This window comes from Ictidomys tridecemlineatus, chromosome 5, assembly GCF_052094955.1.
Source record: "Ictidomys tridecemlineatus isolate mIctTri1 chromosome 5, mIctTri1.hap1, whole genome shotgun sequence".
Lineage (NCBI taxonomy): Eukaryota > Metazoa > Chordata > Mammalia > Rodentia > Sciuridae > Ictidomys > Ictidomys tridecemlineatus.
The window spans coordinates 1,579,571-1,595,110 of record NC_135481.1 but is presented as its reverse complement, the minus strand read 5'-3'; the positions used below and the strand labels follow the sequence as shown (position 1 = coordinate 1,595,110).

Below are 15,540 nucleotides of genomic sequence, written 5' to 3'. Positions count from 1 at the left end.
ACAATTAAAATCTCAAGGACAGGTTGCAAGAGAGGGTCAGCTGACTTCCCATTATGTGCCTTTAAATGAAAAGGGATACCAAGAGACCCTGGTGGTAATTTCTCCCTCCCAGATTCTCCATTGGGAGCTTTCTTATACTTTTGTACCTTAACCTCATAACAAATTTCTGCTTTCTTGCTTATCTCAGCATTCACAGTATTCATTCTTAGACTCAGTGAAACATGGATGTGATCCTGATTTCTACCAGTAATACTTCCACCGGGATGTTGTGCCTCGCCTTGGACCCAGAGGTATGAAGTCAGCAGATAATGAACTGAACTTCTGAAAGCATGAGCCAAAATAAGTGGTTCATCCTCTATGTTGTTCTCTTGAGGTCATATAGAGTTCATGGTTGAGTCTGTAGTATAAGAAGTACTTAATTATCAACACGTTTTTTCAAAGACCTGAAACTATAGCTTTTTAATAACTCAAGGAACAGTCAATACCAAGGAAACTCTCTTCCGAATGTACAAATATAATTTATGTATCTTGTCGGATGTTTCACTACTTTGATTTCTAACACCAAAAAGTCACATTTCCCAGGAAGTCTTCAGGGATCCTATAAATGAACTGCCAGATGATACCTGAATATACAGCTTCCTTTTCTTTGTGAGACATAGGCATCTCTCTTTAAAGAAGTGGTTTCCTATATTCCAATTGATGACTAGATAATGGGGATTACAATGAGGAAAAAAGAGAAAGAGTAAAATCCCTGGAGATTGATAGTCTTTTTGAGGCAGACACACCTGGTTTAGGGTGGTGGACAGATCAGGAAGTTGATGTTTCCTTTCAAAAGAGTTGGAAGAAAAAATTGGGAAAAAGAATAGAATAAAAGCAAAAATAGGGCTAGGCATTCTTATTATCACTTTAACTCAAGATTTTCTGTATTTTTCATAATCAAAATAGTACATTTAAAAATAAAAATTTATTTTGAATAAATTTTAGATTTATAGTAAGATGATTTAATGGTACAGAGAAAGTCATGTTCCTTTCATTTTCTCTAATGAAAACATCTGATATAATCATGGTTTAATTTGTGAAAACTGAGAAAATGACATTATAAAGACTATAAACTGAACTCCCAGTTTTACCATATTTTCCACTAACATTACTTTTATTTTTTCTTTCATGAGCCATTATAGGGTACCATATTATGCTGACTGCCAGGTATATCAATTATTTACTGCTGTATTCCTAATTAACACACCATTCAGTGGATTACAATTATGCACAATATTCAATTTCCTAAGCTCAAGAATGCAGAGGTATGAAATAATTATTACTGAGGTCTCAAATGATGGTTTGGATAGGGAAGAATCATTGCCTGTTGTAAGGATTTGATTCCCTGTCTGGTGAAGTATTCCAAATCTTTAAAGAATAAATATCACTCCATCTCAAACTCTTTACTTGACAGAAAGAGCCACAACAACACTGGGGGAGAGAGAATTTCTCAATGTATTCTGTGACATCATTTTATTCTGATTCCACAACAAGACAAATTTTTGCATGTGTGTGTGGTTCTTGGGATTGAACCCAGGGCCTTGTGCATGTGAGGCAAGCACTCTAACAACTGAGACATATCCCCAGCCCCAAGACAAAAAATATTTAAAAAGAAATTACCTTGATCTGATAATCAGTCCTGACATTCTAGTACTACTAATGTAAATCTGTTGTCAAATAAGTCTATATATCTTCACATGTGGTGTAAATATGAAACATTAACAAGATGATTCTAATTCCTCTCTTTATTCTTTTATATTATTGTCATTCACCACAATTTTTTATACACTATCACTATTATTATTTTCAACAATTACACTAATAATTCAAAAAATAAAATTTTACTTTCTAGGGCAAACACTACTAAACAGAAAAAAAAACGTAATTAATTTACTAAGGAAGGATCGAAAATGGAATAAAATACAATGCTCAATTAAAACCCCAAAAGTCAGAAAAGAGTTGGAAGAAAAAAATTGGGAAAAAGAAAAGAATAAAAGCAAAATTAGGGCTAGGCATACATCTTAGCATGCACAAGGCCCTGATTTCAATCACCAGTAAACACAAACATACACACATATAGACACACACCCAACACACACACACACACATGCAGAAAACAGTAACAATATCTTAAACATTAATTCAACTGCATAAATAATTATTTTGAATGTGAATAATCTAAATATAATAGTAACAGCAATAATTTCACACAAAGCTGGCAAAAGCATAGTGATGAGGGATATAGAAAGGTTTCACATGAAGATAAAGAGGTCAATACTCTAAGAAGCCTATCAATAATTTGATGTGCTAGAAGAGGAACTTTATGCAGCTTAACATTCAGATGAGACCTCAGCTTTGATATTTATCTCCAGTGGGTTATTGATCCTGAGGAACTAAGTGATATGGGTGTAATTCTGAACCATTTAAATTATGTGGAAATTCATGGTACAACTGTAAATAAGTAATAAGAAGATATAACATTTTTTAAAAAATTATATGATTAATAACAGAGTTTTGGGCCTGGGCTTGTGGCTCAGTGGTAGAGTGCTTTCCAAGCACATATAATATACTGGGTTTGATTCTCAGCACCACATATAAATAAATAAAATAAAGGACCATCAACAATAGTAAAACTATTTTTTAAAAATAATGAGTTTCATCTTTGCCATCTGTACCTCAGATAGTGCACTACTATACAAAGAACTCAAAAAACTTAACACCAAAAACAAATAACCCAGTCAATGAATGAGCAAAGGAACTGAATAGACACTTCACAGAAGAAGAAATACTAATGGTCAACAAATAAATGAAGAAATGTTCAACATCTCTTGTAATTAGACAAATGCAAATTAAAACCATACTGAGAATCCATCTCACTCTATTCAGAATAGCAATTATCAAGAATACAAGTAACAAAAATATTGGTAAGGATGTGGGAAAAAAGTTATACTCATACATTGCTGGTGGGACTTAAAATTGGTACATCCACTCTAGAAAGAAGTATACCAATTCCTCAGAAAACTTGGAGTGGAAACACATTTGACCCAGCTATCCCACACTTTGGTTTATACTCAAAGGACTTAAAATCAGTATACTACAGTGATGCAGCTGCATCAATGTTTATAGCAGCTCAATTCACAATAACTAAGCTATGGAATCAATCTAGGTGCTTTAAACATATAAATTGATAAAGAAAATATGGTATCATACATACATAATAAAATATTACTCAGCTACAAAGAAAAATAAAATTCTGCCATTTTCCATTAAATACATGGAACTGGAGACTGTCATCCTAAGTTAAATAAGCCAATCCCCAAATACCAAAGACCAAATGTTCTTTCTGATATGCAGATATTAATTCACAATAAGGAGGGTGTGAAGGGAAGAACAGAAGTTCATTGGATTAGACAAAGGGAAATGAATAGAAGTGAAGGGGAATTGGAATAGGAAAGACAGTAGAATGAATTAGACATAACTTTCCTATGTTCATATATGAATACATGAACAGTGTAACTCCACATCATATTTAACCATAAGAATGAGATCCTAATTAGAATAAGTTTTACTCCATGTATGTATAAAATGCCAAAGTATACTCTACTCTCATGTATATCTAAAAAGTATAAAAACAAAGAAGAGAGTTTCCAATTATATGAGGCAGAAACTGCTAGAAGTGTAATGGAAATAGATGGATGAATGTTATTAGATTCAATATCCTCAAAAAGATATGGACATATCTTTGCGGTTGAATACTACTAAGGACATGGCTTAACAGAACTGTGCTAACAATGAAGTGCATATAACTAACAAAAAACTCTTATATTGACAGTGGTAGAAAAACTACAAAATTTGACTTTATTCATATTTAACAGATTTTCCAGTATCATTTCTTTCAGTCCTAGGATCCCATCTGGAATGCTACATTATGTTTACCCTCAGGTTTATTATTTACTGTAGATGCACAGATTTCCACATAATTGAATGATTCAAAATTACACATCACTCAATTTCTCAGAGGTAGATCAAGGTCAAGGCTGACGTCTAATATGAATGTTTAGCTAAAGAAAGATCCTCTTCCTGCACCTCTAATTATTGATAAGATTCAATTACCTTCCCTGGTCTAAATATTAAGCCAATCCCTTGAAACCGAAGGCTGAATGTTCTGATATGCAGATACTAACACACAACAAGGGGTAGGGGTGAAAGAATGGATTAGACAAAGGGGAAAGAAGGAAGGGAAGAGACGGGGGATAGGAATAGGAAAGATCATGGGATGAATTAGACATAAATTTCCTATTTTCATATATGAATAAACAAGCAGTGAAACTCCATATCAATACAACCACAAGAATGGGATCCTAATCAGAATAAGTTATATGCCATGTATGTATATTTTGTCAAAATACACTCTAATAGTAGGGGCAAGATGTGGATTGGAGACATAATTTCTCCTAGCTTGGCTACCCAGATCTCAAGCATCAGGAATATTGCTTCTCCCCAAGGTTTAGAGTGAAAAATCCTGAGACTGGAAGGGCAGTTTGCCCTAGACGAATCAGATGGTTTGACTCATTAAACAGATTTAAAAAAATTGAATTTATCAATTGTCTACAGAGAGCCAATCCAAGAACCATCTCGGGGCTACAGTATGGCAGTGCCAATGGGAACTGGAAACTTAGATCTGTGAGTTCAACACTAGGTCTGTGAAACCTATCTGAGGCTAGCAATCCTGTGTAAAATGAGAAACTGAGAATTTTGCCCATGGGAGCACAGGTGGAAAGGCTAGGAAGAATCTGGTTCTCCTAAACCCTGTGATTCCTACAGCTCGCATGGCCTAACAAAGTCAGCTATAGCGAGTCAGATAGTTGAAAGGGTGGGTGTGAGGACACTCTGGCCCTCAACTTTCATGTGTGACTGGTTCTGATGCCTGACTCATTGCCAGAACAGCACTCATTGGGTCCCCAGGTTCTGGGTACTCCATCTGCTCAATCCCTAGTGCCCTTTCAGTCCAGCACACACCAGGTCCCTAGTGCCCACCAAGTTCAGCATTGGTCTTTCACCCACCTGGTTCAAATACCCACGGTGTCTCTGGCACCCTTATGGTCTCCAGCACTTCCATAGGGTCTGGCATCCATAGGGTCCCTGGTACCTGCTGAGTCCCTAGCACTCCCCAATCCCCAGCACCCTCCGAATTTAGCACCCACCAGGTCTCTGGTGTCCCCCAGGTCCCTGGCACTCACCCACCCCTAGTACCCACCCAATCTGGCACCTACTGGGTCTGGCACCAGTCCAGGACATGCCTAGGAACCTGGCCCTGGGGCCTCCAGTTGCCCAACCCCCAGCTTTCCTCCTGGACAACTGCTCAGCTTCTAGGCCCACTCTTCACTACTGGCCTATAGCCTAACCTGCCAGATCACAATTTTGTTGCCAGGCTGCCTGGCTTTGCCCACAGCTTCACAGCCAGCCTGTAAGGCCTGTCACCCAGCCCTGATCTGACCGGCCCAGGACAGTGAGGCCTATCTGACATAACATGACTTTGTACCAGCTACCTGTAGCCCAGCCTGCCTGGTCTACAACTTTACAGCCAGGCCCACCTGAAAAGCTGCTCTAACTCCTGGCCCAGCCAGCTGATTTGCCACCAGGATGCAGCTGAGCCTGCCCAGCCTGCCACTTTGCTGCCAGGCACATCTGCCCCAGACAGTGGCATTGCTACCTGGCCCATAGCCTGGCCCACCCAGCTCACTGCTTTGCTCACTGGCCTGTCCAGCCTGTCACAGATCAGCATCTACTACAAACCTGTCAGCAATTTGTCACACAATAAAGCAACTGGAACCTCACTAAACCTAAGTCTCTGCGACTGGAACTTCATCCACAGGTGAATATATAAAGAACTCAAAAAACTTAAAACCAAAAAAACATAACCCAATCAATAAATGGGCAAAGAACAGGCACTTCACAGAAAAAAATATGATCAATCAATAAATATATGAAAAAATGTTCAACCCATCTAGCAGTTAAAGAAATGCAAATTAAAACCACACTGGGATTCCATCTCACTCCAGTTGGAATGGTAATTATTAAGAACACAAGTAAGAGGGAGCTGGGGATATAGCTCAGTTGGTAGAGTGCTTACCTCACATGCACAAGGCCCTGTTCAATCTCCAGCCCACATCCCCCACACACAGAAAGAATACAAGTAACAACAAATATTGGCAAGGATGTGAGGAAAAGGGAACCCTCACATGTTGCTGGAGGAACTACAAATTGGTCCAACCACTCTGGAAAGTAGTATGGAGTTTCCTCAAAAAAGTAGGAATGAAACCACCACCATTTAACTCAGTAACTCAACTCCTAGGCATATATCCAAAGGAATCAAAATCAGAATACTACAGTGACAGATGAGACATCGTCAATATTTACAGCACCACAATTCATAATAGCTAAGCTATGGAACCAACATAAATCCCCATCGACAGATAAAAGGACAGAAATCGTGCTATATATACATAATGGAATATTACTCAATTACAAAGAAGAATGAACTTATGACACTTGCCATTAAATGGATGGATGTGGAGAATATCATGCTTATTGAAATAAGCCAATCCCAATATACTGAAGGTTGAATATTTTTGCTAATATCTGGATGCTAAACCACAAGACATGGGGGTGGGGTGCTGTGGGGAGAAGTTCATTGGATTAGAAAAAAGGGGAACTAAAAGAAGGGAGGTGGAATAATAGGAAAGACAGTAGAATAAATCCAACGTAATTTTCCTATGTACACATATAAAATTACCTAAGTGATTCACACAATCATGCCCACCCAAAAAAATCAGGTCCTAATTACAATAAGATATATCCTATGCTTGTCTAATTTCATGAAAATAGATTCTGTTGTCATTTTTAACTATGAAGAACCAATGAAACAAAAATTTTAAAAAATTCATTCTACCATCATGTATATCTAGAAAGTACAACAACAACAAAAAAATGGCAATACTGCCCAAAGTAGAACTATTGGTTCAATTTAATGTCTATCAACATACCACCTAACATTTTTTTGCCCTACATTGGCAAACTGATTCTAAAATATGGAAATGCAAAGAGGTTCAGAACAGCCAAAACACTCTCAAAAAATAAGAGCAAAGTTGACATACTTGATTCATAATTCCCAATTTCAAAACATACTACAAAGTGATAAGTAATTAAAATTTATGGTAGTAGTATAAGGACAAACATTTAGATCAATGCTATAGTACTGAATATCCAATAATGAATCTATAAATTTATAGGTAACTGATTTTATAAATTTTCTGACTCAATTCAATATGAAAAAAAATTTTTCCACAAAAGTTACTGTTACATGTGTATACAACATGCACAATGAACTTTTCCTCACACCATGTATAATTGACTTAAAATCATTCATATACTCAAATGTAAGAGCTAAATTATTACAATAGGAGAGAAAAAGTACATTTTCATGACTTTAGGTTAAATAATGCTTTTTAAGATATGATCCTGAAATGCATGTGACAGAAGAAAAAATTGACACTGAACTCCATCAGAACTGAAATATTTTGTGATTGAAAGTACACCATCAAAAGTAAAAGAAATCTTTATGGCTAGTAAATGTAGGATCTTCTGAGTACTTCCTTGTGTTTTCTGAGCATTTGTGTATTTTGGTTCCAGAGTAGTGTTACCTTACCTTAGATAACTCAAGGGATAGGCTGGATAATTAATAGTCTAAGTATTAGATCATATATAATCAAGGGATGCTAATGCAGTTATAATTAAGAAATTCATTTACATGCACATTAAATGTTATAGTTTGTTTATATGCACATGAAATGTTAATGAAAAGGTTCTTTCAAAGTAGATGCCCAGTTCATATTGTTGTCTCCAAACTAAATGAATCCTAAGTTATAGAGTTTAGGAGTACATACCACATTACAAATTACATTTGGGTCTAAAAAGTAAAAGACACTTGAAAGAATGGGGGGAAGTCATTGTGAGTCCTAGCTGATAAGGGCCTGATATCTAAAATTATATTTTAAAAGATCTTAAAATGCAAAATAAAAGAAAGAAAATATCCCAATTAAAAATAGCTAATTACAAGAATAGACATTTCCCTAGTAAGACTTAGGTATGTCCTAAAAGCTCAGGAAAATATGCTTAATACCATTTGCCATTAGGGAAAAGCAAATCTAAGGAACCACAAAACAGTTATAATATAAAAAACATTTTAATAAGTGAAAAAATTTAAACAAGCAACATAGTATGTAATTTTCTTTATCTGACTTACTAGAAAAGGCAACAGTGTAGAGCTAGTAAAGATTTTAGTGACTATCAGGGGTTTCAGAGGTAGGAAATTTGAATAGATATATTTAAGGAAATTCTTCATGGCAGTAAAAAGGTTCTTTTTTAATTATAACAGTAGATACATGATGATGTTTTTACAATCTTGTAGAACTTTATAACATGATCAGTGAACAAAAAGGTATGCTAATTAAAAATATTGGAGAAGCTAAGATGGCAGAAGAGTACTAGACAACGATTTCTAATCTCCCTCCCCACTAAAGAAGGAAGACAGTAAATAAACAGCAAACCTGTGAGGTTTATGACAAATTCAATACCTAAGATCCAATATTACAATGTCTGAGACTTGGAGAGACTAGAAGATCAGTTACCAGAGTAGAAAATAAGAACAGATGGGCTAGGGTTGTGGCTCAGAGGTAGAGCGCTTGCCTAGTATGCATGAGGCACTGGGTTCAATCCTCAGCACCACATAAAAATAAAATAAAGGTATTGTTTCCACCTACACTAAAAAATAAATATTAAAAAAAGAAGCACAGAGTTCCTCAACCCTGAACTTAGACCAGAAGATGGGAGGGGTGAAAGAGGGAGCAGAAAATCACATGAAACTCACCTCATTAATATTTGGAGAGATGGGTGGGGTGGGGTAAGCTGAGCTGAGTTGGTCTGAGCCTAGAAGAGCTGGCTGGGCTAGTCAGGGTTGAGCTAAACTAGGGTAAGATGGGATGAGATGATGAATTAAGGTGGGTTCAGCTGAGCTGGGCTAAAACAAGCTGACCTACACTTAGATGAGCTGAGATCAGGTTGGGTGGATTGGGCTGATTCTTCACTGAGGTAGAGTGAATTAAATTGGGCTAACCTGAGTTGGGCTGTTCTGGGCTGAGCTGGGCTATTCAAGGATGAGCTGAGAAGTGTGAACTAACCTGATCTGCTCTGAGTTGAAATGAGCTGTGGTGATTTTTGTGATATGTACTAAGCTGGGAGAATGAGCCCATCTCCCCCCAAAATCAATTCCCCTGGTCTCCTGTGAGAGGTCCTCGTTTGAAGAGAGCCTGGGGATCTGGCTGCCTGGCCCAGGACTTCCTACCCAATGCTGCCACCTTCTCCTGAGGCTACAAGAATAACTTGGAGGTCTGTTAAGGTGTCAGGACATTCCCTAAGTTGTTGGTTCCACCTAGAAGATCCTACTGCCCTCCAAGGACGTTTTTCAGGGCATTGATGAGTACCTGGTATGCATCGTCCAGCACAGCGGCAACAACAAAAACCCACAGGGCCTACCAGAGCTCCAGGATCTGTGGAATAGCCCCCCTTTGTGAGTATGTTTATTCCACCTTGAAATGCCTTCTCTGGCCCTGGCACATGCAAGTCCAGGCTCATTTGCTAGGCCACAGACTTCAGCCCCAAGCAGATCATAGTGTCTTGGCTAAGGAAGGGAAAGCCTTGAAGTCCAGCTTCAACACAGACTGCAGAGGTCAATGGGTCCCAACCCCTAACCTTTAAGATCACCAGCATACTGATCATTGCCGAGAGCAACTGGTTTAGCTAGAACATGTTCAGCTGCTATGTGGATCACAGAGGGCTTATATTGAAGAACATGTCTTCCATGTGTGGCACCACAGGTCCATCCACACAGACATCTAGGTCTTCACCATCTCCTCATCTTTCACTAGTATCTTCCTCACCAAGTCAGCCAAAATGTCCTGCCTGGTCACAGACCTGGACATCTATGAAAGTCTGAGCATTTCTTGGGCCTGCCAGAATGGAGAACTTTTGAAAACCCACACCAACATCTCTGATAGCCACCTTAACACCACCTTCAGTGCTCTGGGAGAGGCCAGGATCTGTGTGGAAGAACAGGAGTCTAGGGAACAATTTATACATGCATGGCAACTTACACTGATCTACCCTCACTACTGAAGCAGGCCATCTCCAGGTCCAGGGAGGTGGCAAGCACCCACCAGCTATATATCTGCTACCAGAAGTCCAGTAACAGCTTATCCCACAGGAGGTAGCCACAATCACCTGCCTGGTGAAGGGCTTTTTCTCCTCTGTATGTCTTTGTACAGTGGTTCCGGTGGGGGCAGCTCTTGTCCTCAGACAAATACGTGACAAGTGCCTAGATGCTTGAACCCCAGGATCCTGGCCTCTACCATGCCCACAGCATCCTGATGGTGACTGTGGAAAATTGGAACTCAGATGAGATCTTCATCTGCTTTGTGGGCCATGAGGCCCTGCCACACATGGTGAACAAGAGGACCAAGGACAAGTTCACTGGTAAATGCACCTATATAACATATCCCCGATCATGTCTGACACAGCCAGAACCTGCAACTGACCTGCTGGCCACCCATCAGCCTAGGCCCTGGGTCCTGTTGTTCTGTATGCAAATGAACTGCATCAGTGGAGTGAGATATTGCATTTTATAAAAATCAGGAAAAAAAACAGTTGGAGAGAAAAAACAATTTTATTAAAATGTATAGGAACAATGGGTTTTCCTTGAGTCAGATCAAAGCAGTTTAAAACCAAACTGTTTTAAACTAAAAGAAAGTACTGCTGAGCTCCATAGTTATTTTGAGGAGCACACAACTGTCCGAATACACTTTTTTAAAAAAAAATATTTATTTTTTGGTGTAGATGGACACAACACAATGCATTTTATTTTTATGGGGTGCTGAAGATTGAATCAATCCGGGTCCCACCTGTGCTAGGCGAGCGCTCTACCGCTGAGCCACAATCCCAGCTCCCCAAACACACTTTAAATCAGTGTCTTCACACCTAAAGATTCAGCATATTAAACTCTAGGAAACGGCCCTACAGCAAAATCTCTTAAAAGTCATCCAGTTAGAATTTATAGAGGGATCACCACTAGGCAAAGTCGCCCTGCCTCCCCATCACCACAGACAAGGGGAATAGGGTGGAGCACACTCACATAGCAAAGTGGGAGTTCAGCACTCCATGTAGCCTCCATGCAAACGCCTGAGCAAAGGAGTGCTCTGAACAGTGTCTCCAGGAGCCTAGGCAGTAAAGGAGTATTCTGTGTGGCCTCCAAAAGAGCCCTGGTGGAGAAGGATCACTCTGCACAGCCTCATAGGAGCTCAGTGGAAAGGAACACTCACTCTCCAAACTCTGTGCAGCATCTGCAAGAGCCCAAGCAGAATAGAAGTGGTCTCCCACATGTCCTGAAGGCAAGAACCAACAACTCATATCCAAGCAGGAAGGCAGTTCAACCCTGAGCAAAGGTAAGGCAAACCTTCAGGACTGATGCTCCAGCTGACCACTGACACTAGGCAAAGACACAATGGGAACCTTTCTGAATCCTAAGAAGCCTAGGGGGAATATCTCCCTGATTGTGGTCACAGTTTGCATGCCATCCATCCTGGTGGTAAGCTTCTAGACATCTGGCAGCATAGTGAGACTGCCTGTGGTTTGTGACAGCAGCCAGTTGAAGACCAGGACTAAAGACTGACTGATTCCCAGGAAGCTTAAAGGGTAGGTGTCTTGACTGTGATCAGAACCAGTGGAAAATCTGTCAAGGAAAGCTGCCTGGGTCCAAGGCAGTGGATAGTGACAGTATCTGTCCTGACCTATGACCACAAATGGAGAGTGTCTAGGCACTGTTTGGACACTGGCTGGATACCGCCTCAGTCAGTCAGCAGAGGGAAACAGCACTCACCATTTAAAACATGGGGCACTGGAAGATAGAACCCAGGTGAGTCTGCTGAGTCACCTTAATCAGTGAGCTGTGTCAGCAGGGATAATACTTCTGCACCATAGATCACCCTCAGAGAACCCACAATCACAGGATCTGTGCTTGTAGACATCAACCAGGCTCTATACCACATTGCAAAGGATTCTATAGGGGAACAGGTACACCACTATCCACAGCAATTACAGCAATAATCCAGAGCTCTAAATCCTGGTCCCCGGCACACAATACAAACAACCAACACACAATACCATTTCCTTTGAGCAGTCAGCCACAGGACACTAAGCTGACAAACCAGAAAGAGCTGGGAGAAAGTCCTTAGCAAGCAGGGTAAGGGCTCCTGTGCTCCACCACTTCTGGTGTGATCCAAAGCCAAATAATGATGGAAATCTTCTAAATGTCCCAAATCCTAAAGAAATCCAAACCAAGATTCAACCAAATATTACCATGGCATGGTTTACTATAAATAACTGTAATGTTAACTTTTATATATCATTCTTTATCTTGATTAATAGTGTTTACTCTAAAAACTAACACTATACCTTCAACCCATTCAAATGTATTCCTTCTAATATTTTACAGCATTGATTGGAATCATTCTATCTTTGTTTTATTAGATCTGGTTTATAATTGCTCCTCTTATCCCTATTCTCCGTCTTACACTATCTACTATTGCCCCAAATACCCCATTCATCTTTTTCTCTTTTTACCTTGGTATGTATTAATTTATTATTTTATTATATTTTTCTCTCTCCTTTGCCTAATCTTTCTCTCTTCATCTTTTCAATCCCCATAAAATGTTATAACATTTTTTCTATATATACTAACAACATTTTTAACCATTCTAGAACTTTACTACAAGATTATATCTGGGTTAGAGGAATGGTTGAGAACAATATCAATAAGTTTTTTGATATTCATAGGATTTACTAGCATGTGAATTAGCTCTGAAAGGATTGTAGTAAATAGGGTTTTGTGGATTCTTTCAAAGTGGTGCTGAATACAACCAGCAAAACCCATATATTGAGTTAAAATATTAGTACTTAGATATTCACCCATTCCAAGGATCCTAAGAGAAAGAAGTGTAGAAAATAGTCCATTGCTTAAAAGAAGAAGCAATAGTCATCCTAACAGATGTGTAGACATACAAGCAATATGGAAAAGTTAGCGAATAAATTACCAAACTGCCCATAACACTTCACAAATGATTAAATTGATATCTCAGTGGAGGAAATGTCAGAGAAAGAATTTAGAAGGTTCATAGTTAAAATGTTCAACAAGCTAAATTATATAAAGAGTGAAATTAGAGATAAAACATAGGAAGAGAAAGATCACTTCAATAAAGAGAAATCCTGAAGAGAAACCAAACAGAAATTCTGGCAATGAAAGTCTAAACTAAATTAAATATTTAATGAAAGCATCACCAATAGATTAGATCACTTTGAAGATAGATTTTTTTTAGGCATCAAAGACAAACAATATAAAGCTCATCATTAGAAAAAACATGCTAAGAGACCATGACCAGAATATTCAAGGAATCTGGGATAACATCAAAAGACCAAATTTAAGAAGCATTGGTGTAGATGAGGATTTCAAAATGCAAAGTAGAAGAGGGAGGGACATAATTAGAATAAATTATATTCAACATATATATGTTGAATAGGTTCATATGCAAAATATACTTAACTGTCAAATATATCTAAAAAGAACAAATAAAAATCTCTTACAAAAAAAGAGGGATGAGCAATCTTTCCAATAAAATATCAGAAAAAATTCCAAATCTTAGGAATGATATGGAAATAAAAAATCTTACAGAAAACTAAATAGAATCAAAATAGATCTTCTCTAAAACACATTAAAATCAACATGGCTAGCTAATATAAAAAATAAGTGTAGAATTAAAAAAAATACAACAGATAATTCAAGAGTCATATTTAGAGGTATACAAATTCAGATCTCAACCAATTTCTAAACCCTGGAACCTACAGTACAAAAGTACTCAATGAGATATGTCAACTAGCATAGGGATTAATTGCATGAAATAGACATTTAAAGAATTGGTCTGGTTTAGATGTGAGGTGTCCTCAAAAGCTCATGTGTTAGACAATGCAAGAAAGTTTAGAGTTGAATTGATTGGGTGATGAGAGTCTTCACCTAACAATGAATTAATATCTTGATACAGATTAACTGGTTGGTATTGTAGGCAGGTAGGGTGTGGCTGGAAGAGGTGGGTTACTTGGGATGTTCCTTTGGGGTATACATTTTGTCCATGGTGAGAGGTGTCTCTCTTCTTCTGCTTTCTGGTATGATGTCCTAAGCTGCCTTTCTCTGCCCTATAGTTTGGCCATGATGTTCAGCCTCACTTTGCACCCCAAGGAATGGAGTTTGATAGACTACAACCTATGAAAGCATAAGCCCTCAAATAAATTTTTTCTCCCCTAATAGTGCTTGTCACATCTTTTGGTCACAGTAGCAGAAAAGCTAAGCAGAATTCATGCCATGGTGTAAGGTTGTGGCTGTGACTAACTGCACATGTGGTTCAGAAGCTTTTTGAGGCAAGCTGGAAAAGCATTAGAATGTTGTAGGTGGACCTTACCAGACAATTCTGATGGGAGATGAAAAGATGAGAATGCCAATAGGACCGGGGAATGAAAGCTGGAGTCAAGAAGTTTTACAGGAAAAGGAAGACTCTATTGGAAATTAGACTAGAGGTTATGCATGTTTTGTTCTGGCTGGAAGTTGCCCACATTTTTCTGTGTCCTGAGACTTTCTGTGAAATTATATTTAAAGGCAATGAACTTATTAATCTGATCAAGGAATTTTCAAGGGAGCATAGTCTTTAGGGGAGTGGCATGAGTATTCCTGGTAGCTTTTTATGAGGTTTACTATGATAATCACGAGCAGAAAACAGAACAGAAATATTTGGAAAACTTGGACCTGAATAGTGAGAGTAAAACTGGGGCTAAGAAACTTATGAAGTAACTTGTGATAGTAACTTGTGATAGTTAATAGGTTCATCTCAGGAATTGGCAAGACCATATCCATTTTAGGATCAAGGCTGTAAAAGTAAAAATTTCTTTGAATAGACACCAATGGGGCAACTCACTCACATAGGGCATCCTAAGATTTTTTTCAGCCTCACCTTGAGCCCCAAGGGATGGAGTTCCATGTCTATGTGTCATGAGCTGTCTGGGCTGTGTACCCTGGCCATCTTCCCCCCCAAATTTGGTGCTCAACGTGGACCTGCCTCAGAGATGAAGTAAAAGTAAGTAGAGACTCATTTGAATGATCTGATCTCCCCCAGATGCAGAAGATAAAAATTAAGGTAAGCCACACCCACACCCACCTCAAAGAACTATAGAAAATTCGGAGTGTGCACCGCAATCTAGAGAAAATTCGGAGGTGGAAAAGTTTTTGATACCCTGATATAAAGTTGAAGCAAAACTCTTCCAGAAAATGGCCTATCCACTTAGAACTCT

The 15,540-nt window shown here is 38.6% G+C and overlaps 1 protein-coding gene across 6 annotated transcripts in view; it reads right to left on the bottom strand.

Moving 5' to 3' along the window:
* The window catches only part of LOC110597028 (uncharacterized), a 251,601-nt gene that overhangs the window by 44,808 nt on the left and 191,253 nt on the right, over positions 1-15,540 (bottom strand). For 2 of the 6 annotated variants that reach the window (XM_078049094.1, XM_078049092.1), the window contains exons 19-20: positions 12,357-12,470; positions 11,285-11,492 (exon numbers count right to left, since the gene is read on the bottom strand). The exons of the other annotated variants lie outside the window; for them this stretch is intronic. In XM_078049094.1, coding sequence (XP_077905220.1) covers positions 11,285-11,492; positions 12,357-12,470 — 322 coding nt within the window. The remainder of the gene's footprint in view (positions 1-11,284; positions 11,493-12,356; positions 12,471-15,540) is intronic. 6 annotated transcript variants of the gene reach the window in all.